A 22,926-nucleotide genomic window follows, 5' to 3' on the forward strand; every position below is an offset into this window, starting at 1 on the left:
GGGTAGGCTGTCATTGTAAATAAGAATTTGTTCTTAACTGACTTGCCTAGTTTAATAAAAAAAAACATTTCAGCTGTGCTTTTTTTAATCAATTTGTAAAACATTCTAAAAACCTGACTCCACTTTGACATTATGCAGTATTGTGTGTAGGCCAGTGACAACAAAACTCGATTTAATCTATTTTAAATTCACGCTATAGCACAACAAAATGTGGAAAAAGTCAAGGGGTGTGAATTCTTTCTGAAGACACTGTACGTTTCGTTTTTAGGGGGTCTGTGTTGTACCACCTGCTGCTGGCTTTTTACCACACCCCTTACATTGCCTCCAATCAATGTTGCAGTCAAGAAAAAACCTTACTTTTATTCCCAGCCAAAGGGGGGTGGAATACTCAGTAGGGTCTCTGCTCTACTAACCAAATATTTTGTTTTTGACGGGGACTGTATCGCACAACCTGCTGCATGTATTTTTACTCTGCCCCCTGCTCCAATGCAATAGAGAGCAATAGTTATGTCATTTTTTTGTTTTGTAGGCACTAACTGGTTCGTTGGACAAAGCCTATATGGGGAAAGTAATGGATGTTTTTGTAGGGTTTTTGGATAAACGCAGAAAATAAGGTCTGTGGTAAACAAGGGCTTAGGAGATCTTATACGTTTTGTTCTATGAGAAAATCTCATCAGCTAACATCACTTTTTGTGAAATTTGAAGCATTTATGTAATTTAAAAAAGCACATAAAGGCTTAATTTTTCATAAAGTTCAGGTTAACTGACTGATATTATCTCATAGAACAAACAGTATAAGATCTCCTCAACCTAAATTAACCTCAGAGTTTATACTCAGCGTTTATCTATTATTTTTCCATTCATTTTCTAATATGAATGGCTGAATGAACCAGAGGTAACTAATTTCTGTTTTTTAGGACTACAAGCTGGGTCCTTGCTATCAGAGATCCTTGGAACCCTACCCCATTTAAGTTGAAATGTAAAATGGTTACATAAGGGTTAAGGTTCGGGTATGGGTTAAGTCTAGGGTTAGCGTTTAGGGTAGGAACGTCCCAAGCCCAAGGATATGTGATAGCACTAACCCTTGGGCTTGTAGAGAAAAAAAATCTTACTACCTGTCTCAAGATAAAGTGTTTAGGTCAAGTTTACATTTCTATGGCCCCTGTTTTCTATGCCTCTGATATAAAAACAGAAAGAAGATTAAGTAGTAGGTGTGTTTATTTAAAAAAAAAAAAAGATTTTTATGTTAAACGCAGAGGACTTGTCACCTCTGAGTTGTCATGGAGATAATTTCCGCTCGCAATTTGCCGCCCAGCAGGGCATTCTGGGATTACGGGGTCCCCCAAACTGTCATGGCGTCCTAGGAAGATGGCGACTGCCATACAACAGGCTTTCCTGGAGTACCTAATAATTTAAATTCAAGGCATTGGAGACATAGCTAGGTAAGAAAACGGTGTAAATGTGTGTTATACAACAACTATCGGTTGTCTACAGATATATATATATTTTTTAGATGAGTCAAGACAAATAATCTACAGACGGCTAGCAAGGTGGCTAACGTTTGTCGAGTGAGGCCGGGTGCTGATTACGGCGTGTCTTTGTTAGCTAACCTGAAGTGGCTAGCCAGATTGCATTTTAATTTTCACACAATTATTAAAAGTAGTTAAGCTAAAGCTATCCAACTTGTTGTTGGACCCTCGTTGATAACTAGAAAGCATTAGCGAGCTACGCTAGCTATATGAAGTTAACTAGGTGGCATTAGCGAGCTGACGATACTTACCTACTTTGGTTGCTATGTAGTTAGCTAAGCTAAATCGTAGCTAGTGACCTGCCTGGTTAACTATCAAGTGTTATTGCCAGTTGAGATAGGCGATTACAAAACGGTTGCCTGCCTCTGTAAGTGGGTCATTGGTTATGTAATGCTGCTGCAGAGAGTGTTTTTATTTTTGTTGTGTACCTATACTTAGTGTAACCCTGTGGACACTCATAGCAGTTTTTTTTAACGGTAACGTTAGTATTTCATGTAATTAATCTGTATTGTCTTGACATTCTGAAACAACCTGTTGAGTGCCCTGGAATAACTGCTCTGTTTTTCCAAATAGTGACAGAGGGCCAAGAGAACGGTGGACTGCCAGGGGCCAGCGGTTTTTAGGCCATCAATCACCCCAACAAAGCTGATAAAATGGAGTGTGCAGTTGACACCAAGCCAGGTTTGTGATCATGATTTGCAGAAATATCCCTGTAATGTGAGGGATAGTTATTCTCACATAGATGGTTATACCTAAATTTGGGAAATTCATGGACTGATACATTTTCAACTGACCTTTACTTGGCGATACTTCCTTAATTATCATTTGGAAGGTACCAGTGTATTATAAAATTATGTTTGTGGTTGCTGGTGGAACTCTGAAAAACAAGGAAATATTCAGAAAGATATTAAGATACCCTCTTTCTGTGGATTCAATATTTTTCTGAGTATTCTTAACAATTAGCATACTTCCAAATTGAGAATTAAGGAAGTATGCGCAAGTAAAGGTTTGTTGAAGGTTTCTTTACCATGCTTTCAATAGTCCATCTGCTCAACCTAAAACATAAACTATCTATGATGCTGGATTGGCTAGATCATGATATGCCAATGCCATTTACACACACACCAGAGGTTGCCATGCCTCTTCCTGGCCATCCTTTCATTAGGAATTGATTTCACACGTCCATGTGAACTCCCCATATTCTGAATCTAGCATAACAAAGAAATGTGATTGGTTAATCTGTGACCAAAGAATGTGGTTGGCTAATCTTTAAATGAGTAATGTAATTGGTTAATCTGTGCAGGCGGGGACGAGGCTGCAGAGCAAGAACACACTCTGGAGGAAACATCTGCAAAGGAAGGAAGTGAGACGCCGCAGAAGAAGAACAAGAAGCACAAAAAACACAAGAGCAAGAAGAAGAAGAAGAAACGTGGCAAGGGAGAGCGAGAGACAAGCTCAGAGTCGGCCCCAGAGTCCGACGTAGAAAAGCCGCCAATCAGAACCAGAGCAGGGTGAGGCTCCTCCCATTAGAACCAGAACATGGTTTGACTCATCCCATGAGAACCATAACACTGCTAGATTTCGCCCATTACAATCCGACCAGGGCTGCGTTCAGTTTGCTTGAACGTTTGCTACGTTGCGGAACGGCTTGTACTGAACAACACATTTCCCCAAAACCTTGTGTGTTCTTGAACAGACTCTGTGCTCCGTTTGGTGGGTGTGCCTGGATGTGGCTTGGAGCAATGATTTATGTATTTAAAGGGAAGAGGTGCATTTTGAAGCTACAACCCAACCCCTCCCTGTTTTTTAACTGACTTCAGTACAGCATCGTTTCTGTTCAATTGAACGTTCTATTACGTTTTTATGTACTGAATGCAGCCAAGTGCTAGGCAGAACAGGGTGTTGTCTGGTCACCTTTAGATGGTTTCCACACTGGAATATAGGAGGTAAAGCAGCAGAAATGTTCATCCAACAGGCTCTTGTTTGTTTGGCTCTATACCATTGGGACAATTGTGATTATAGTATTCATTATATTTGCTGCTATAATCAATATATTTTCTGTTTTTAGCTTGAGGAGTTCTGGCCCAGTGGCCTCTGATACAGGAGTAGACACAAAAGAGGAGGCAGCAAAGGACTTGATCACAGGTAAGGAGTTTGGGCCGGGTGTAGGAAACAAACCGATGCCAAGTGATTTTTTTTTACTGATGCTTGTGTACCTGTCCACACAGCTATACCTGAGGTAGAAGGTGATGCTAAAGCCAGAAAACACAAAAGACATGCTGGGAAAAAGAAGAGAAAAAGGAGGAGAAAAGGGGAAGAAAAGCAGGAGAAGAACTCTTCTTCACACTCCCTATCGGAGAGCGAATCTATGTCAGGAACAGATTCTGAGTCTGAGGGGAAGCCAGCTGGCATGGTAGTGCAGGCTGTTCCCATGCAGTCTAAGGCCAGGCAAGAGGAGAGAGTTCCCTCCCTATGCATAACTTCGGCCCAAAAAGAGGAATCTCTGAAAGTGATATGTCAACCCTCAGATGAGTCTGCGGATGCAGGAGGAAAGGCAGAAGAGAAGGTTCCCCCTGCTAACAGGGAGAACCAAACCATCTCTGTCATAAAGCCAGAAGATCCACGGAGCGACGGGAGCTTCAGCCACACCCAGGAGCTTCCTGACATCATCCCCAAGCAGGATGGCCAGAAGGAGGAAACCAACCCAGAGCAGAGGTCAAAGGTGAAGAACCAGGCTACCTCCAGGTCAAGGTCAGGGTCGCTGACAGACACTAAGATGGCTAGATCGAGTCTTAGTCGTTCGCCAAGTCCTAAGCGGTCCAGATCAAGTCACAGTCGTTCGCGAAGCCCCGCGCAATTGTCTGGTCAGCCTGTGTCTGGCAGGGGCAGGTCTCGATCTGGCTCAAAAAGCATGACTCCCAAGAGGAAGCAGTCCAAGTCCCCCAAAAGGACAAGACGCAAATCCCCTTCTCTGTCCCCCAGGAGTGGACGCAAGTCTCCTTCTCTGTCCCCCAGGAGAGGACGCAAGTCTCCTTCTCTGTCCCCCAGGAGAGGACGCAAGTCTCCTTCTCTGTCCCCCAGGAGAGGACGCAAGTCTCCTTCTCTGTCCCCCAGGAGAGGACGCAAGTCTCCTTCTCTGTCCCCCAGGAGAGGACGCAAGTCTCCTACTCTGTCCCCCAGGAGAGGACGCAAGTCTCCTTCTCTGTCCCCCAGGAGAGGACGCAAGTCTCCTTCTCTGTCCCCCAGGAGAGGACGCAAGTCTCCTTCTCTGTCCCCCAGGAGAGGACGCAAGTCCCCTTCTCTGTCCCCCAGGAGAGGACGCAAGTCCCCCAAGAGGGGACTCAAGTCTCCTTCGCTGTCCCCTAAGAGACGACGTATGTCTCCTCTGTCCCCCAGGAGAGGACGCAAGTCATCTCCTCTGTCCCCTTGGAGAGGACGCAAGTCTCCTTCTGTGTCCCCTAGACGAGGGCGGAAGTTGTCTCCTCTGTCCCCTAGACGAGGGCGCAAGTTGTCTCCTCTGTCCCCTAGACGAGGGCGCAAGTTGTCTCCTCTGTCCCCTAGACGAGGGCGCAAGTTGTCTCCTCTGTCCCCAAGACGAGGGCGCAAGTTGTCTCCTCTGTCCCCTAGACGAGGGCGCAAGTTGTCTCCTCTGTCCCCTAGACGAGGGCGCAAGTTGTCTCCTCTGTCCCCTAGACGAGGGCGCAAGTTGTCTCCTCTGTCCCCTAGACGAGGGCGCAAGTTGTCTCCTCTGTCCCCTAGACGAGGGCGCAAGTTGTCTCCTCTGTCCCCTAGACGAGGGCGCAAGTTGTCCCCTTCTCTGTCCCCTAGGAGAGGGCGTAAGTTGTCCCCTTCTCTGTCCCCTAGGAGAGGGCGTAAGTTGTCCCCTTCTCTGTCCCCCAGGAGAGGGCGCAAGTCCTCTCCTTTGTCCCCTAGAAGAGGACGCAAGTCTCTGTCTAAATCCCCTAGGAGAGGACGCAAACTGTCTCCATCTCCCAGACGAGGGCGGCGGTCTGAGTCCAGGTCACATGGCTGTGTCAGAAGGTCGAGGACCAGAACCCCCCCCCCCCGTCGAGGTAGGCGTCCGTGGTCCCGCTCGCCTGTGAGGCAGACTCGCCGTTCACGCTCCAGATCTAGACGGCTCCATCGCTCCCGGTCCATGAGGAGAGGACGGCATTCCCAGAGCAGCTCCCCGTCTCGCAGAAAGAAGTCCCCCCCAAGGACACGACAGTCCCGGTCTCCAGTCAGGAGAGGCAGGCGGACTCGTTCCCGCTCTGTCGTGATCCTGAAGAGGAACAGGAAAGGTTCACGGTCCAAATCCCCACGGGGCAAGGACAACAAGTCCCGCTCCCGGAGCCGCAGGATATCCAGGTCACCAGTTAAGAAAATATGTTCTAGATCACCGAAGCGGAGCAGGACAAAGTCCAGATCCCCAGGACGCAGTAAACCATCAACATCACGATCACTATCGCCGCGTAACCAGTCCAAGTCTCATACTCCTAAATCCAAATCCCAGAAAATAAACAAGCGTTCAATGTCAAAATCACCCATCAGTGACAAATCCAAGTCTGTCTCAAGCGGCAGGCAATCTGAGAGCGTATCCCCAGAACGCTCAAGATCCAGGTCTACTGCCAAGGACCTAAAGTCTCCAAAAATGGTTGACAAGCATACTGCAGGCACTACTGTGAATAATGAAGCGTCTACTAAGCCTGTTGGGGAAGCTGTAGCTGCAGCAGAGCCCTGGAAGCCCCTCGCTTTGGCTGCTGCCTCCAGATCTACCACACAGGGCAAGCCAGTGGCTGGGCATGCTGAAGAGAGCGCCTCTGAGATTCCATCTGAAGACCATGACTCCGCAGAAGAAGAGCCAAAGGGGGCAAGAAGCCCAACAAGCTCCTCTGAAGAAGAGCCAGATGAGCATGCTACCTCCAGGTCTGTTTCACCAGAGACGGTTCCTGCTGATCGCCGCTCCAGGTCCTCACCTAAATCTCCCATTAAGAAGACATTTTCAAAACAACGGCAGTCCTCAACGTCAGCGTCTCCTACTAGGAAGTCCCGATCACCTGCCGGTAGGAAGATGTCCACCTCTCCCTCATGGAGGTGCTCCCGGTCCAAGTCCATCTCTCCCTCTCAGTCCAAGTCTGCCTCCAGAAGGAGACGTTCCAAGTCCCCAGCCAGGAAAAGGAAGTCTGTCTCCTCGCCTACCAGACGGAAGAAGTGGTCTAAGTCCAGAAGTCCGGCCCGGCGCAGGAGATCACGGTCTAAGTCACCGGTACGGCGCAGGAAGTCACGTTCCAAGTCCAGAACCAGGACCAAGCGCTCGAAGTCCCGCTCCCCGGCCAGAAGGAAGAGGTCCAAGTCCGCAGACAGGAGCAAACGCTCCAAGTCTCGCTCTCCAGGCCGGAGGAGAAGGTCCCGCTCTGGGTCACGGCGGCGTCGACCCGTCATGCGGAATCGCTCATTTGACCGACGAGACCGATGGAAACGGGAACCAAGCCACTCGCCAATCCTCATCCTCCGCAAGCGCCGTTCCACATCTCGAGGCCGCCGCAGTGCCAGCAAGACCCCTCCTCGTCTCACTGAGCTGGGTAAGACTACACCTATGGTATAATCAGGGTTGGGTGGATTACTTGAAACATGTAATCGGTTAGTGATTAGTTGCATGAAAAATAAAGTAATCAGTAAAGTAATCCTTTGGATTACTCAAAATAGTAACAATCGATTTACATTGATTACTTTTGGATTACTTTAACTTCTAACACTTAGCGCCCTATAAAATTTGTTTTATTTTTTTGCCTGATTTTGTTCTGTTTTTTCCAAAATTCAGTGTTCTTCGTTTTTGTTTTTCTCTGGTTTGTTTTGTAAAAAAATGTTTTTGCGAAATTGTATGTTCTAAGTCCACAACAATGCTTAAACCACTTTTGAGGTCAGATTTTCATTTATTTTTTAATATTTAAAAAAAAAAGTTTAATTGTGGGTGTAGTAGCCCTTTAATGCAAGTGCGCCAGCGCTCATGTGATTGCAGATTTGGCTAAATAAATGGTAACTCATTTTATGCTAAATATCATATTCTGCCAGGTAGGCATTGGCTACTTTGTTGTTAACATTTAATTGAGAAGGTTTTTGGGAACGGCTTTCAATTTACCAGTAGACTGTTGTCATTAGCATTATCGCAAACGGCTACACAGTGTAGACTACACATGCACGCACCGCACAACACACACAGACGGGCCGTTTCAGACTGTTTCAGGATAATAATTTGTTAATGTCTTATGATTAACTTGGGCAAATAAATACATTTTCTAATAAGTTCAATACATATTTTATATTGTTGAATTCCATTTTAATGTCTGGATTCCGTCCGCGTTTACCGCAACGCGGCTTTAATAGGGCCCTAAACACCCAGACATATTTTAACTTTACATTTTTATCTAATCTAGCATTTTTTTTATTTAGTAACATGATTATTTCCAAATTGGAACTAGTGTGGCAGCATAGCTTAAAAAACCTAGAATTCACATGTTCTATTTTATGTGCAAGAGCATAGTCACAGTACTCCGTGTAAAACGTTTCAGTTTCAATCGTCTCAAAGTCTTGCCTAAATCAGTGATTGTCATGAATGTGTGGTTTGACAACTAGGCAATTATAATTAAAAAAATGTATTATATATATATTTTTTAAATATACATTAATTTGTCTATATCTTTTGGGGCAGTAATATCACATAAGTTAATTCATTTGGGGCTAATTCCACAACTGATGAAGTGATTAGCTAGATTCCTAACTAAATATAGCCCATTATTACTGATAGCTAGCCATGTTGTTGATATATTAACGTAGTAGCCACTACTGAATCGACTCCCTGACTTACCTATTGCTACTCATTGGAGCCTATGATCACTCGGCTACACATGCCTCTCCCTAATGTCAATATGCCTTGTCTATTGCTGTTATGGTAAGTGATTGTCTTATTTCACTGTAGAGCCCCCAGCCCTGCCCAATATGCCTTACATAGCCCTTTTGTCCACCCTCCACACATGCGGTGACCTCACCTGGCTTAACTGGTGCCTCGAGACACAACCTCTCGTCACTCAATGCCTAGGTTTACCTCCACTGTATTCACATCCTACCATACCCTTGTCTGTACATTATGCCTTGAATCTATTCTTCCACGCCCAAAAATCTGCTCCTTTTACTCTCTGTTCCGAACGCACTAGACGACCAGTTCTTATAGCCTTTAGCTGTACCCTTATCCTACTCCTCCTCTGTTCCTCTGGTGATGTACAGGTTAACCCAGGCCCTGCAGCCCCCCAGCACCACTCCCATTCCCCAGGCGCTCTCATTTGTTGACTTCTGTAACCGTAAAAGCCTTGGTTTCATGCATGTTAACATCAGAAGCCTCCTCCCTAAGTTTGTTTTATTCACTGCTTTAGCACACTCCGCCAACCCTGATGTACTAGCCGTGCCTGAATCTTGGCTTAGGAAGGCCACCAAAAATCCAGAAATTTCTATACCCAACTACAACATTTTCCGACAAGATAGAACTGCCAAAGGGGCGGAGTGGCAATCTACTGCAGAGATAGCCTGCAGAGTTCTGTTTTACTATCCAGGTCTGTGCCCAAACATTTCGAGCTTCTACTTTTAAAAATCCACCTTTCCAGAAACAAGTCTCTCACTGTTGCCGCTTGTTATAGACCCCCCTCAGCCCCCAGCTGTGCCCTGGACACCATATGTGAATTGATTGCCCCCCATCTATCTTCAGAGTTCGTACTGTTAGGTGACCTAAACTGGGATATGCTTAACACCCCGGCCGTCCTTCAAACTAAGCTAGATGCCCTCAATCTCACACAAATTATCAAGGAACCCTAAACGCTAAATCCATAACCATGGGCACCCTTTTAGATATCATCCTGACCAACTTGCCTTCTAAATACATTTCTTTCGTCTTCAACCAGGATCTCAGCGATCACTGCCACGTTGCCTGCGTCCGTAATGGGTCCGCGGTCAAACGACCACCCCTCATCATTGTCAAATGCTCCCTAAAACACTTCAGCGAGCAGACCTTTCTAATCGACCTGGCCTGGGTATCCTGGAAAGATATCGACCTCATCCCGTCAGTAGAGGATGCCTGGTTGCTCGTTCCGCTAGCGGAACACCGCTCCAATATCCAATGATGGGGCGTGGCGCGAAATACAAATTCCTCAAATCCAAAAACTTCAATTTTTCAAACATATGACTATTTTACACCATTTTAAAGACAAGACTCTCCTTTATCTAACCACACTGTCCGATTTCAAAAAGGCTTTACAACGAAAGCAAAACATTAGATTATGTCAGCAGAGTACCCAGCCAGAAATCAGACACCCATTTTTCAAGCTAGCATATAATGTCACAAAAACCAAAACCACAGCTAAATGCAGCACTAACCTTTGATGATCTTCATCAGATGACACTCCTAGGACATTATGTTATACAATACATGCATGTTTTGTTCAATCAAGTTCATATTTATATCAAAAACCAGCTTTTTACATTAGCATGTGACGTTCAGAACTAGCATTCCCACCGAACACTTCCGGTAAATTTACTAAATTACTCACGATAAACGTTCACATAAAAACAATTATTTTAAGAATTATAGATACAGAACTCCTTTATGCAATCGCGGTGTCTGATTTTAAAATAGCTTTTCGGTGAAAGCACATTTTGCAATATTCTGAGTAGATAGCTCGCCATCACGGGCTAGCTAATTTGACACCCACCAAGTTTGGTACTCACCAAACTCAGATTTACTATAAGAAAAATTGGATTACCTTTGCTGTTCTTCGTCAGAATGCACTCCCAGGACTTCTACTTCAACAACAAATGTTGGTTTGGTTCCAAATAATAAATAGTTATATCCAAATAGCGGTGTTTTGTTCATGCGTTCAAGACACTATCCGAAGGGTAACGAAGGGTGACGCGCCCGGCGCGTATCGTGCCAAAACATTTCAAAATATTCCATTACTGTACTTCGAAGCATGTCAAACGCTGTTTAAAATAATTTTTTATGCGATTTTTCTCATAAAATAGCGATAACAGTCCGACCGGGAAACCCTGTTTTCGTTCAAAGTTGAAAATGGAGTCGTCTCGTGCACGCGCGCACCCGTCTCATTGTTCTCAGATCGACCACTTACCAAATGCGCTACTGTTTTTCAGCCAGAGACTGCAAAGTCATCATTCAATGTTCTGGCGCCTTCTGGGAGCCCATGGGAGCCTTAGAAAGTGTCACGTTACAGCAGAGATCCTCCATTTTGGATAGAGATGACAAAGAAGGCCAAGAAATGGTCAGACAGGGGACTTCCTGTACAGAATCTTCTCAGGTTTTGGCCTGCCATTTGAGTTCTGTTATACTCAGACACCATTCAAACAGTTTTAGAAACTGTGGAGTGTTTTCTATCCAAAGCTACTAATTATATGCATATTCTAGTTTCTGGGCAGGAGTAATAACCAGATTAAATCGGGTACGTTTTTTATCCGGCCGTGAAAATACTGCCCCCTATCCATAACAAGGTAACTTCTTACATCCGTTCCGCCAGCGGAACCCCTAGCCAACAGCCAATGGGATCGCATGGCGCAAAATACAAAAACTAAAATACAACAATTCAATTTTCTCAAACATACGACTATTTTACACCATTTGAAAGATAAACCTCTCCTGAATCCAACCACGTTGTCCGATTTCAAAAAGGCTTTACAGCGATAGCAAACATTAGATTGTTAGGATACAACCACAGCAAAAAACAACACAGCCATTTTCAAAGCAAGGTTAGCCGTCCAAAAGCACAAAACCATCTAAAATTATGCACTAACCTTTGACGATATTCATCAGATGATGACACTCCTAGGACATTGTTAGACAACACATGCATTTTTTGTTCCATCAAGTTCATATTTATATATTTTTTAAAAACCTTTTACATTGGCGCGTGACGTTCAGAAAATGTATTCACCCCAAAATTCCCGGTGAATTTACAAAAATACTCATCATAAATGTTGACAAAATACATAACAATTATTTTAAGAATTATAGATACAGTACTCTTTTATGCACCCGCTGTGTCAGATTTCAAAATAACTTTACGTAGAAAGCACATTGTTCAATATTCTGAGTACTGAGCACCATGCTATTCAGTTAGCAGTCCAGCCACGGCATCCCCAAAATGCTGAAATATGTTAAAAATATTATCTTACCTTTGCTGATCTTCGGCTGAATGCACTCGGAAGGTCTCCCACTTCCACAAGAAATTTTCATTTGTTCAATAAAGTCCATAATTTATGTCGAAATAAATCCGATTTGATGGCGCGTCCAGATCCCCATTCCAAAATGCATCTTTCCATCGTCGACGAAAAGTTATAAAGTTCCCTCAGCGTTTGTAGTAACATGTCAAACCATGTTCACAATCAATCTTTAGGGTGTTGTAATTGTAGAATTGCGATAATATTCCAACCGGACAATAGCAGATTCATTACAAAAGAAAAATGGCTAATCCTTCATGAGCGCGCGCGAGGTAAGGCAATGACCCCAGGTTGACCACATACTCTTCTGTGTGTTATTCAATCAAATTGCATTGTAGAAGCCTCAAACGAGGTTCTAATGACTGTTGGCATCTAGTGGAAGCCTTAGGAAGTGCAATATGACATCACAGACACTGTAGTTTAGATAGAACTTCATTTGAAATGACTACAGCCATCTGAGGTCAAACTTCCTGTTTGGATTTTTCTCAGGTTTTTGCCTGCCATATGAGTTCTGTTATATTCACAGACATCATTCAAACAGTTTTAGAAACTTCAGTGTTTTCTATCCAAATCTACTAATAATATGCATATTCTAGTTCCTGGGCCCGAGTAGTAGGCCGTTTAATTTGGGTATGTTTTTCATCCGGCCGTGAAAATACTGCCCCCCTATAGTGAAGAGGTTAAGTGCTTTCCTCACCATCTTAAATGAGCATGCCCCATTAAAAAAATGTAGAACTAAGAACCGATATAGCCCTTGCTTCACCCCAAACTTGACTGCCCTTGACCAGCACAAACACATCCTGTGGCGTTCTGCATTAGCATCGAATAGCCCCCGCGATATGCAACTTTTCAGGGAAGTCAGGAACCACACAGTCAGTTAGGAAAGCTAAGGCTAGCTTTTTCAAACAGAAATTTGCATCCTGTAGCACTAATTCCCCAAAAATTTGGACACTGTAAAGTCCATGGAGAATAAGAGCACCTCCTCCCAGCTGCCCACTGCACTGAGGCTAGGAAACACTGTCACAACCGATAAATCTACGATAATCGATCATTTCAATAAGCATTTTTCTACGGCTGGCCATGCTTTCCACCTGGCTACCCCTACCCCGGCCAACAGCTCTGCAACCCCTGCAGCAACTTTCCCAAGCCCCCCTTGCTTCTCCTTAACCCAAATCCAGACAGCTAATGTTCTGAAAGAGCTGCAAAATCTGGATCCCTACAAATCAGCTTGGCTAGATAATCTGGACCCTCTCTTTCTAAAATGATCCGCCAAAATTGTTTCAACCCCTATTATTAGTCTGTTCAACCTCTTTCGTATCGTCTGAGATCCCCAAAGATTGGAAAGGTGCCGCGGTCATCCCCCTCTTGAAAGGGGTAGACTCTCTAGACCCAAACTGTTATAGACCTACATCCATCCTGCCCTGCCTTTCTAAAATCTTCGAAAGCCAAGTTAACAAACAGATCACCGACCATTTCGAATCCCACCGTACCTTCTCCGCTATGCAATCTGGTTTCAGAGCTGGTCATGGGTGTACCTCAGCCACGCTCAAGGTCCTAAAATATATCATAACCGCCATCGATGAAAGACAGTACTGTGCAGCCGTCTTCATCGACCTGGCCAAGGCTTTCGTCAATCACCGCATTCTTATCGGTAGACTCAATATCCTTGGTTTCTCAAATGACTGCCTTGCCTGTTTCACAAACTACCTCTCAGACAGAGTTCAGTCTGTCAAATCGGAGGGCCTGTTGTCCGGACCTCTGGCACTCTCTATGGGGGTGCCACAGGGTTCAATTCTCGGGCGCACTCTTTTCTCTGTATATATCAATGTCGCTCTTGCTGCTGGTGATTTTCTGATCCACCGCTACGCAGACGACAACATTCTGTATACATCTGTCCCTTCAATGCAACACAACACTCCTTCCGTGGCCTCCAACTGCTTTTAAATGCTAGTAAAACTAAATGCATGCTCTTCAACCGACTGTTGCCCACACCCGCCCGCCCGTCTAGCATCACTACTCTGGACGGTTCCGACTTAGAATATGTGGACAACTACAAATACCTTGGTGTCTGGTTAGAGTGTAAACTCTTCTTCCAAACTCACATTAAGCATCTACAATTCAAAATTAAGTCGAGAATCGGCTAATCTGCCAAACATGCCTTCGTAAAACTATCCTACCGATCCTTGACTTCGGCGATGTCATTTACAAAATACCCTCCAACACTCTACTCAGCAAATTGGATGCAGTCGATCACAGTGCCATCTGTTTTGTCACCAAAGCCCAATATACTACCCACCACTGCGACCTGTATGCTGCTCTCGTTGGCTGGCCCTCGCTACATATTCGTCGCCAAACCCACTGGCTCCAGGTCATCTATAAGTCTTTGCTAGGTAAAGCCCTGCCTTATCTCAGCTCACTGGTCACCATAGCAACACCCACCCGTAGCATGCACTGCAGCAGGTATATTTCACTGGTCATCCCCAAAGCCAACACTTCCTTTGGCCGCCTTTCCTTCCAGTTCTCTGCTGCCAATGACTGGAACGAATTGCAAAAATCACTGAAGCTGGAGTCTTATATCTCCCTCTCTAACTTTAAGCATCAGCTGTCAGAGCAGCTTACCTATCACTGTACACAACCCATCTGTAAATAGCACACCCAACTACCTCATTCACATATTATTTATCTTCTTGCTCTTTTGCACCCCAGTATTTCTACTTGCACATCAGCATCTGCACATCTATCACTCCAGTGTTAATGTTAACTTGTAATTATTTTTGCCTCTATGGCCTATTTATTGCCTTACCTTCCTAATCTTCTACATTTGCACACACTGTATACAGATTTTTCTTTTGTGTTATTGACTACGTTTGTTTATGTGTAACTCTGTGTTTGTGTCGCACTGCTTTGCTTTATCTTGGCCAGGTCGCAGTTGTAAATGAGAACTTGTTCTCAACTGGCCTACCTGGTTAAATAAAGGTGAAAAAAAATGATAATATGCAGTGCCTTAAGAAATGTACACTCCTTGACTATTTCTACATTTTGTTGTTACAGCCTAAATTTAAAATGGATTCAATTTAGATTTTTAGTCACTGCCCTACACACAATACCCCCCTAATGTCAAAGTGGAATTATGTTTTTAGAATTTTTTACTTAAAAAAATAATACAAGCTGAAATGTCTTGAGTCAATAAGTATTCAACCTAAATACGTTCAGGAGGGAAAATGTGGTTCTCTAGTTGCATGGACTCCCTCTGTGTGCAATAGTGTAACATGATTTTTGATTGACTACCTCATCTTTTTACCCCACTCACACAATTAATTATCTGTAAGGTCCCTGAGTTGAGCGGTGAATTTCAAACAAAGATTCAACCACAAAGACCACGGAGGTTTTCCAATGCCTTGCAAAGATGTTCATATGGGTTAAATGGAATAGTAAATGAAATATGGACACAGACTGTAGGCCAATAACATCTCACACATTTTTTTACAACCCGGGTGTGCAAAACTCTTAGACTTACCCGGAAAGACTCACAGCTTTAATCTCTGCAAAAGGTGATTCTAAAATGTATTGACACAGGGGGTTGAATACTTACCTAATCAAGAAAGTGTTTTATTTTTTATAAATGTTTTTTTACAAATGTTAAAATTTTTGGTGTAGATTGTTGACACAAATTGACAATTAAATCCATTTTAATCCCACTTTGTAACGCAACAAAATGTGGAAAAAGTTGAGTTGTATATCCTTTCTGAAGGCACTGTATAACAGTACATTTTATGTATAGGTTTATGCACCCACCTTGAATGGCTGACGTGAGTGCCCTTTGTTCAATATTGAATACAATTCAGACTAGAAAGCTGGTATCCTTTTCTCTTCAGTAACAACGGTGGTTGCTTTCGATACTGTTTTCCCTGCGATTAGGCGTACATTTTGAAATATTCTGCAATCCGAAAGCATTTCACAAAGGAGAGGGAGAGAGTGAAACTGCACTGTTTCAAAGCCGCAATCAGGAACTCTTGTCCAGATCAGGATTTCCCAAACTCTGTTCTGGGGTCTCCCCAGGGTGCACATTTTGGTTTTTGCCCTAGTACTACACAGCTGATTCAAATAATCAAAGATTGATGATGAGTTGGTCATTTGAATCAGCTGTGTAGTGCTAGAGCAAAAACCAAAACGTGCCCCCAGGGGGAGCTCCAGGACCGAGTTTGGGAAACAGGTCCAGATGAGTGTGCTTGACCAGTGGGCCAGTTGTAAATGTTTTGGAAGCCTTATCTATTAATTCAATCACAAAAGCAGCTGTCCACCCTTGATGGGCGATCAATAGAATCTCTGAGAGCATGTGAGAAGTCTTGATGGTGTGCTAAATGAAAGCGACGAGTTTTAATAAAATTTTCCTCTTGATATTAGAACATAATCCCAAAAGTAATCAGTCGTATATGCTTTTCAAAATTAATCAGAGTTGATCAATTACTTCATTTTTGTTATCGGATTACGTAATCCCAGTTGCATGTAATTCGTTACTACCCAACCCTGGGTATAATATCCAATGTACTATTATTGTTTAGTACCCTCAGTTTAATGGTGGCTGTTCTAGGCACCTTAGAACAGATTAGGTCTGAGAAGGTAGTCTGAAATTCCGCTGTTGACAGATGTCTGTTCCCTCCTCTCTCTTCTATTCACAGACAAAGACCAGCTCCTGGAGATAGCAAAGGCCAATGCAGCAGCCATGTGTGCTAAAGCAGGTGTGCCCATCCCAGAGAGTCTGAGACCCAAGGCCATCCTCCAGCTGCCCCTGCCCAACCCAGCCCCAACTCCCCTGAATCTGCCTCTTCCCCTGCCGTTGCCTCTCAACATGCCCGGCATGGGCATGCCCAACATGAACATGCACATGTCCAACATTCACATGCCCAACATGTCCAACATTCACATGCCCAACATGCCCAACATGCACATGCCCAACATGAACATGCCCAACATGAACATGCCCAACATGAACATGCCCAACATGAACATGCCCAACATGCACATGCCCAACATGAACATGCCCAACATGAACATGCCCAACATGAACATGAGTATGCCTAATATGAATATGCCCAATATGGGCAATATGTCAAATATGGCCATGAGTGCTGCCATGGCCAGTATGACAGCTGCCACCATGACTGCAGCTCTCACCAACATGGCCCAGATGTCAAACATGCCTCAGATGGCCCCCCTCCCCACTATCACCAACAAGCCCCAGATGGCCCCCCTCCCCACCATCACCAACAAGCCCCCTCCTAGCCAGGTTCCCCAAACAACCCTTCCCCCCCTCAACCTGGACCACATAGAGGAGGTGAAGAGGAAGGTGACTCAGCAGGCCAACATCTACAGCATCAAGGAGCTCACTGAGGTAAGACTTACAAGAGGCTTCACTTGCAATGTATGTTATAACAAAGATCTACTTAATGCATTGTGTATGTAGACTCCCCATATGGATTACAGCAAGCATTCAACTTTAGTTCAGACTCCTAGGTTTATGTAGTTATGTATTTGAGGTTAGAAACAGAAGACTATACTTTTTTTGGGTGGTTCTCTTGTACTACTCTGACTGTTCACATCACAATGATTTGTGTTTGTTTTTAAAATCAATCTGTGTGTATATGTGTTTAGAAATGTAAGATGATAGCGGCGAGTAAAGAGGAGATGGCCATAGCGAAGCCACACGTGTCTGATGACGAAGATGAGGACAGGAAACCACGCGGCAAGAGCTTCCTCAGTGTAAGAACTCCCAACCTTCATCCTAACATTCACCCAACATTCACACACATTAGATGCATGATGAGCAGAGTGATGACATTGTAACTTAGACTTTTCTCTTTATTCCGCAGTAACTTTTATTTGGGGCGGATCACATGAGGCGAAAGGCTCCCCATGGAAACATCACCAGGCGGACAGAAGTGCGGGTTGTTGTGGTTACAGAGAAGGAACAGCGTCAGATCCTGCCAGCCCCTTTTCCCTGGACAATCATTCCCTCCCCCAGCCCCTCCCATCAGTGCTCTAGTTGTCTGGGTTTCCACATGCTTCCAAAGCCACGGTCAGATTCCAAAGCTACAAAGTAAAAATTGTCTACATAAATTAGCTTTTTGGTCTTCATTTAGGATTAGGCATAAGGTTAAGGTTAGGAGTATGTTTCAAATCAAATTTGAAGAAGAAATTGTACAAATGGGTGGGGTTTAGCCATAATTATGACTTTGTGGCTATGGAAGCTAGTGACGACCCATTGGACAGATTGGAGTGTACAGTGTGGTTACTCCTAGCTTCTACACGTTGGTCAGACAGCTGTCTGGACAATGACTGAAGATAAATGAAAGAAGGAACACACTTTCAAAGTTTTGTCGACCCTTTCTAATGTTAAACTTTTTGTTTAGTTTTTGTGTTCAGTGATTAAATTACCAGCTCACGGTTCCTTTAGTGACATTTTAACCTGTGAGTGAACTGCTAGGACTGCCCTTGGTGCGCGCACGCACAGATGTCAGTAATATGATGGTCAGCTGTTTTTGTAGTGATGGGCAGACTGACCAGGTTATTCCATTGAGAAGACAAACTGATCAGGGCTTTGGAGGATCCACTCTTAATGTTTTGTCACTTCTAGTATTTCTCTATGGTGTTTTTCTGTTAAATACCTGATGTAATCTTTAGCTATTTTAATGACTTAAAATACATTTTAGGATTTCCTTGGTCAGTAGGGTATTATTTGGCTGGCTTTGTACATAATGTATTGATGATTATTAAAGGAAACCAGAAAATTACCTTTCTTGTGTTCTTTATGTAGGAGCTCTTATGGTCAGAAGTACTGACGTATATTATTTCATTCTGGTGAACACCAGGTGAGACTTCTCTCTGACCTCTTACAGATATATAACGAACTATGAGCCATGTGACTAAGTTTTTAAGCCCTCTCCCATTCATTCCACATGGACAGGACCCTATTGACCTCAGCCAGAGTTCTACTGCTACTGGGTCCTGAGGCACTGGAGCTCCTGCTGCCTGGCACTTTGCTGGGTAATAAAGATCCCACTGTTGATTATTACTTTCACTTATTTGGGCTTTTCAGACTGCACGTTCAGAGCTGTGCCAGCTATGATCATGTTGTTTGGACCATGGTGGCCCAAAGGCTCATCGAAGCTCTTTAGCATCGAAAATCAATGATGGGAGATCGATGGTGGAATGTTTTTGACAGCCGGACCATAGTGCTAGGAAAAGGGGTCATGCAATCGTTAGTCTGTCTGGTGAGTTCTGGTGGAGAGATCAGAGCTGAACTGGTTTCAGTTGAAAAGTGGAAAGGGAGAAAATGCCAGACTTTTCTGAGGAAGGGCTGGACCACTACCTACTGAATCAAGTGAGGCTCATATGCTGCTACGTAGTGTGTGGGTGTTGTGGTTATCCTGTGTGTTGATTATCGTGTATGTGTGTAATTGTGGTTGTGTGTGTGTGTGTGTGTGAGGTGGACCTGCGGCACCGTACAGTCGGCAGGCGTGTTGAGGAGGTTCTGACTGTGCTCAGAGATCTGACCACTGAGGTCAGCAAGAAAGACGGACGCTTCCAGTCCATCGCCCATGCTGGAGTCAACAACGAGAACATCAAGGTAACACAACGACTTTAATATTTTACACAGATGGGCATTCGGTATTTCTGTCAATCTACAGAATTATGGGATCCCATCTCAGTGTGTGTGTGTGTGTGTGTGTGTACAGGACCAGCCTGCCATGGTGTCTAAATGGGCAGCCCTCCTGAGAGGCAGATGTTCCTTCAACCCAGCCATCCAGGTAAGGCCCACTGTGCTTGGTGTGTTCATATTCTGTGTGTCTGTGAGGGATCTGATGATTGTGTGTGTGTGTGTGTGTGTGTGTGTGTGTGGTTGTGTGTGTGTAGGTCCTGACTTCCAGCCTGGTTTTGGTCAGTGTTCCGGTGAGGGGGTTGATTGGATATCATGAGCATGTGGCTCGTCAGTGGAGATACTATTCTCTGACTGGCTCCATTCTCCCCACTCCTGTCCGCGAGCCAGAGAAACTCCACCAATGGCTGGAGCTGGAGAGCTTCACAAGCCCTGCCCAGGACTGGCAGGTGGGGATATCATAGAGCAGTGAAAATAGTTAGCCAGTTAAATGTCCTAAATATTCTTAAATAACACAATATTTGGTGTGTGTCTTTTACAGCAGTGGTCACTAGTTGATCTTCAAACATTTCTGTAGAAAAGCCAACGACAACTTGCACTCCTATTTATATACAATTATTTGTCTTGCGCAATTGGTGGTAGGTGCACTTGATTCAGAAGCCCTGCGTACTGGGTAGGCAAAGTGTTCCCATTTTGAACCATTTAATTTGTTAAACTCCGCCTACCTGAATGACCAGGAGAGCTGTGGCTAAATCAAGTGCGGCTACTGCGCTGGCCAATCGAACAGCTGAAATTAGTGCCGACAGCTTCCCCGACCCCACCGCAAAGTTTGATACTAGCCTATGTGAGATTTCGTAACTTTTAAAACCCATGACCAGAGAGACTGTTGAAGAATACATCAAAGAGTTGCTGTTTGAGTGAGTTAATGTTTAAGTTTTTATTCAGCACTGTCAACATTTGTTTTTATTCAACACTTACAAAACATAAAATTGGCTTCTCCCTACTTCCACTCGCACTGCAGCTGCAATGAATGAGTATCCAAGTGTATCGATAGGCCTGCATTTTTATTATTAGCAGCTTGTCATGTCTATTTTAATATTGAGAATTATTTGTATTTTTATGGTCATAGAAACAACATTAATTTGTGCATAAGCGGTGCGACTCAAGTTTCCCCATCAGGTGGAAGACTGTGCTCCCCTCTCCTGTCAGTCTCACTGGAGGAAAGGAGAGAGCAGGGACCTTAAGAGGCAGACCCTGCTCTCTCCCTCCCTCTGCTGAGTCTGACCATCAGACGCAGGTATCATCAGTCCAATCAAATAAAAAAGCAAATTATAAAAATGTATGCTCAGTTGTTCCTCGCAAGTTATACACCAACTGATCTATTTTGTTATCAAAGGTTGAGTTTTGAAACATAATATGGTCTGAGAAGAAAACAACTGGCAGGCCAAGCATATAGCCAACATGCTGTGACGTGTTCGGCCTACTGCACAAACCTCATTCTTACAAAACTGTTTTTATTAGGTTGATGTTGTATAGGCTTGTTTAAAGTCATGTTTTTGACTGCGAACGTGATCTTTACTCCAAAGGTTGGTGACCACTGTTTTACAGGATGCCAAAGTGTGTGTTGAGGGAGACATTGTACCGGCCAAGGTGGTCAGTCTCTTCAGAGAACAACTAGAGACCGCCATACTGACCTGCAGCTTCAGTGGTGAGTGTGTGGCGGGGCAGGACAGTCCGTGTATTAGGCTGTTCAGACCTCCCACACACTGGAAAAGCTTTCCGTCACATTGAATACCTCTACAAGCAACATACACACACACACACACACACTGGCCACAGTGTTGATAGGTGTTGGGCCAGAGTAAAATCTATAAACTGACCAGGCCAAAGGCTTCCCTCGTAGAAAAAGTGCACACATTCTAACCTGATCGTGTGTGTGTGTGTGTGTGTGTGTGTGTGTGAGTGTGAGCGAACGCAGGTAAGGTCAGCATCTTGGAGTCTGTGGGTTCGGTAGTGCGTGTTGCCATAGAGACGGCGGAGGGTGTAATGGAGGCAGAACTTGTTCCCACTGTGGAGCTGATCAACTATTGGCCGAAGAAGGCCCGCTGGCCCCGCCTTCTGCACCGCTGGCCAACCACAGAGAGAGCTCGCTGCATCAAGGTCTCAGCTGGGAAACATGCTTTCTTACCCTTATACCCTTCTACACCCTAACTTACTTTCTCTTTATCTCTCCGTCTCTCCAGTCGTTTGGGTTTAACCTCATGGCAACGTCTAATTACCACTGGCTGTTGTCGTTCTCACGGGCGGAGCAGGCGTTGCTAGTGGCCGTTGATGAGGACGGTGGTTGCCGTAGGAAGTGTTACCGTGTGGTCAGGCAGCTGAAGGAGGACACCTGGTGTCCCGGCACCAAGCCTGTCATCACAGCCTTCCACCTGCAGGTACCCAATCACAACGCAATGTCCCTGCCAAAGGACTGCCCCCTCATCATACAGCCTCAGTTAACCAATCAACTCTCACCCTTTCAGATGTTAAAAGTTATATATTTCTGGTGTACATAGTCGTCTCTCTCTGCGTTTATCCTTCTCGCTCTCTCTGCAGACTCTGTTGTTCTGGTGCTGTGAGAAGTTTCCATGTGGGCGTGACTGGCGCTGTGCAAAGGAGTGTGTGCTGCGTGTAGCCAGGAAGCTGTTGAAGTGTGTGAGCCAGCGCTACCTGAGACACTACTTTGTCCGCTCCTACAACCTGCTGAAGTACAGCAACACCACAGAGTTAGACCACACAGCCCAGAAGATCAATGACTTTATAGCCAACCCCAGCCTCTATGTCCACTAAACACTGATTATTAACACCAATTCTAACATGTTTTTATTGCTATTATTCTTGTCTATCCTAATGTCGCAAACATAAAATGAATACAAGGTTGTGTTCAGTATGGCACAGCCTACCAAAACATTTGTAGCAGTAGCTTTTTACTGAGTCAAATACATACATGCAAATGTCTTTGGTGAATAAAGATGATTCTGATTCACAGCATAGCAAAACATTTTGCATCAGGTAATGAACATCCTTATTGAACAAGTCAAAAGTTTTTTTTATTCTGTACTTAAATAAAGTAGTTTTCTAATATTGCATACATTGTTGCTTCTGTTGAAATTGTGGTTTCCATAAAACACATTTAGAACGGCCTCTACGTTTATGATCCAGCAGAGGGCAGCATCGCTCCACTACCTGTGTGTTTGTGTTTCCTGCAGATGAGACAAGGGTTACTAAAAAGACCACAGGAGAGAGCTAGTCCTCACATTGCTTCACAGGTAGGGTTGCAAAGGGAGGGTTTATTACTGGTAACTTTTTACATTTCCCAGTAAACTACCAGCATTTTGGTCACTTTTATGTTTTTTGGGGGGGGTTTATCACATTACATCTAGTGGCCTTTTTTGGTTACTTCAGATTATCACAGGTGTCTAATTA

The 22,926-nt window shown here is 44.3% G+C and overlaps 2 protein-coding genes across 2 annotated transcripts; both read left to right on the forward strand.

Annotated features, from left to right (window-relative positions):
* The first annotated feature begins 1,306 nt into the window (after positions 1–1,306).
* On the forward strand, positions 1,307–18,592 carry LOC115155705 (serine/arginine repetitive matrix protein 2). The gene is made up of 8 exons (XM_029702602.1): positions 1,307–1,442; positions 2,103–2,210; positions 2,833–3,040; positions 3,598–3,674; positions 3,758–7,111; positions 16,481–17,193; positions 17,454–17,561; positions 17,672–18,592. Exons 2-8 carry the CDS (start codon positions 2,183–2,185, stop codon positions 17,672–17,674), a joined length of 4,491 nt encoding a protein of 1,496 aa, XP_029558462.1. The 5' UTR covers positions 1,307–1,442; positions 2,103–2,182; the 3' UTR covers positions 17,675–18,592.
* A 411-nt stretch (positions 18,593–19,003) lies between these two features.
* On the forward strand, positions 19,004–22,589 carry mab21l3 (mab-21-like 3). The gene is made up of 8 exons (XM_029702603.1): positions 19,004–19,182; positions 19,288–19,428; positions 19,538–19,609; positions 19,716–19,907; positions 21,067–21,166; positions 21,437–21,618; positions 21,702–21,896; positions 22,057–22,589. The coding sequence occupies exons 1-8, from the start codon at positions 19,135–19,137 to the stop codon at positions 22,288–22,290; spliced, it is 1,164 nt and encodes a 387-aa protein (XP_029558463.1). The 5' UTR covers positions 19,004–19,134; the 3' UTR covers positions 22,291–22,589.
* Positions 22,590–22,926: the final 337 nt, after the last annotated feature.

This window comes from Salmo trutta, chromosome 20 (genome assembly GCF_901001165.1).
Source record: "Salmo trutta chromosome 20, fSalTru1.1, whole genome shotgun sequence".
NCBI classification, from domain to species: Eukaryota; Metazoa; Chordata; class Actinopteri; order Salmoniformes; family Salmonidae; genus Salmo; species Salmo trutta.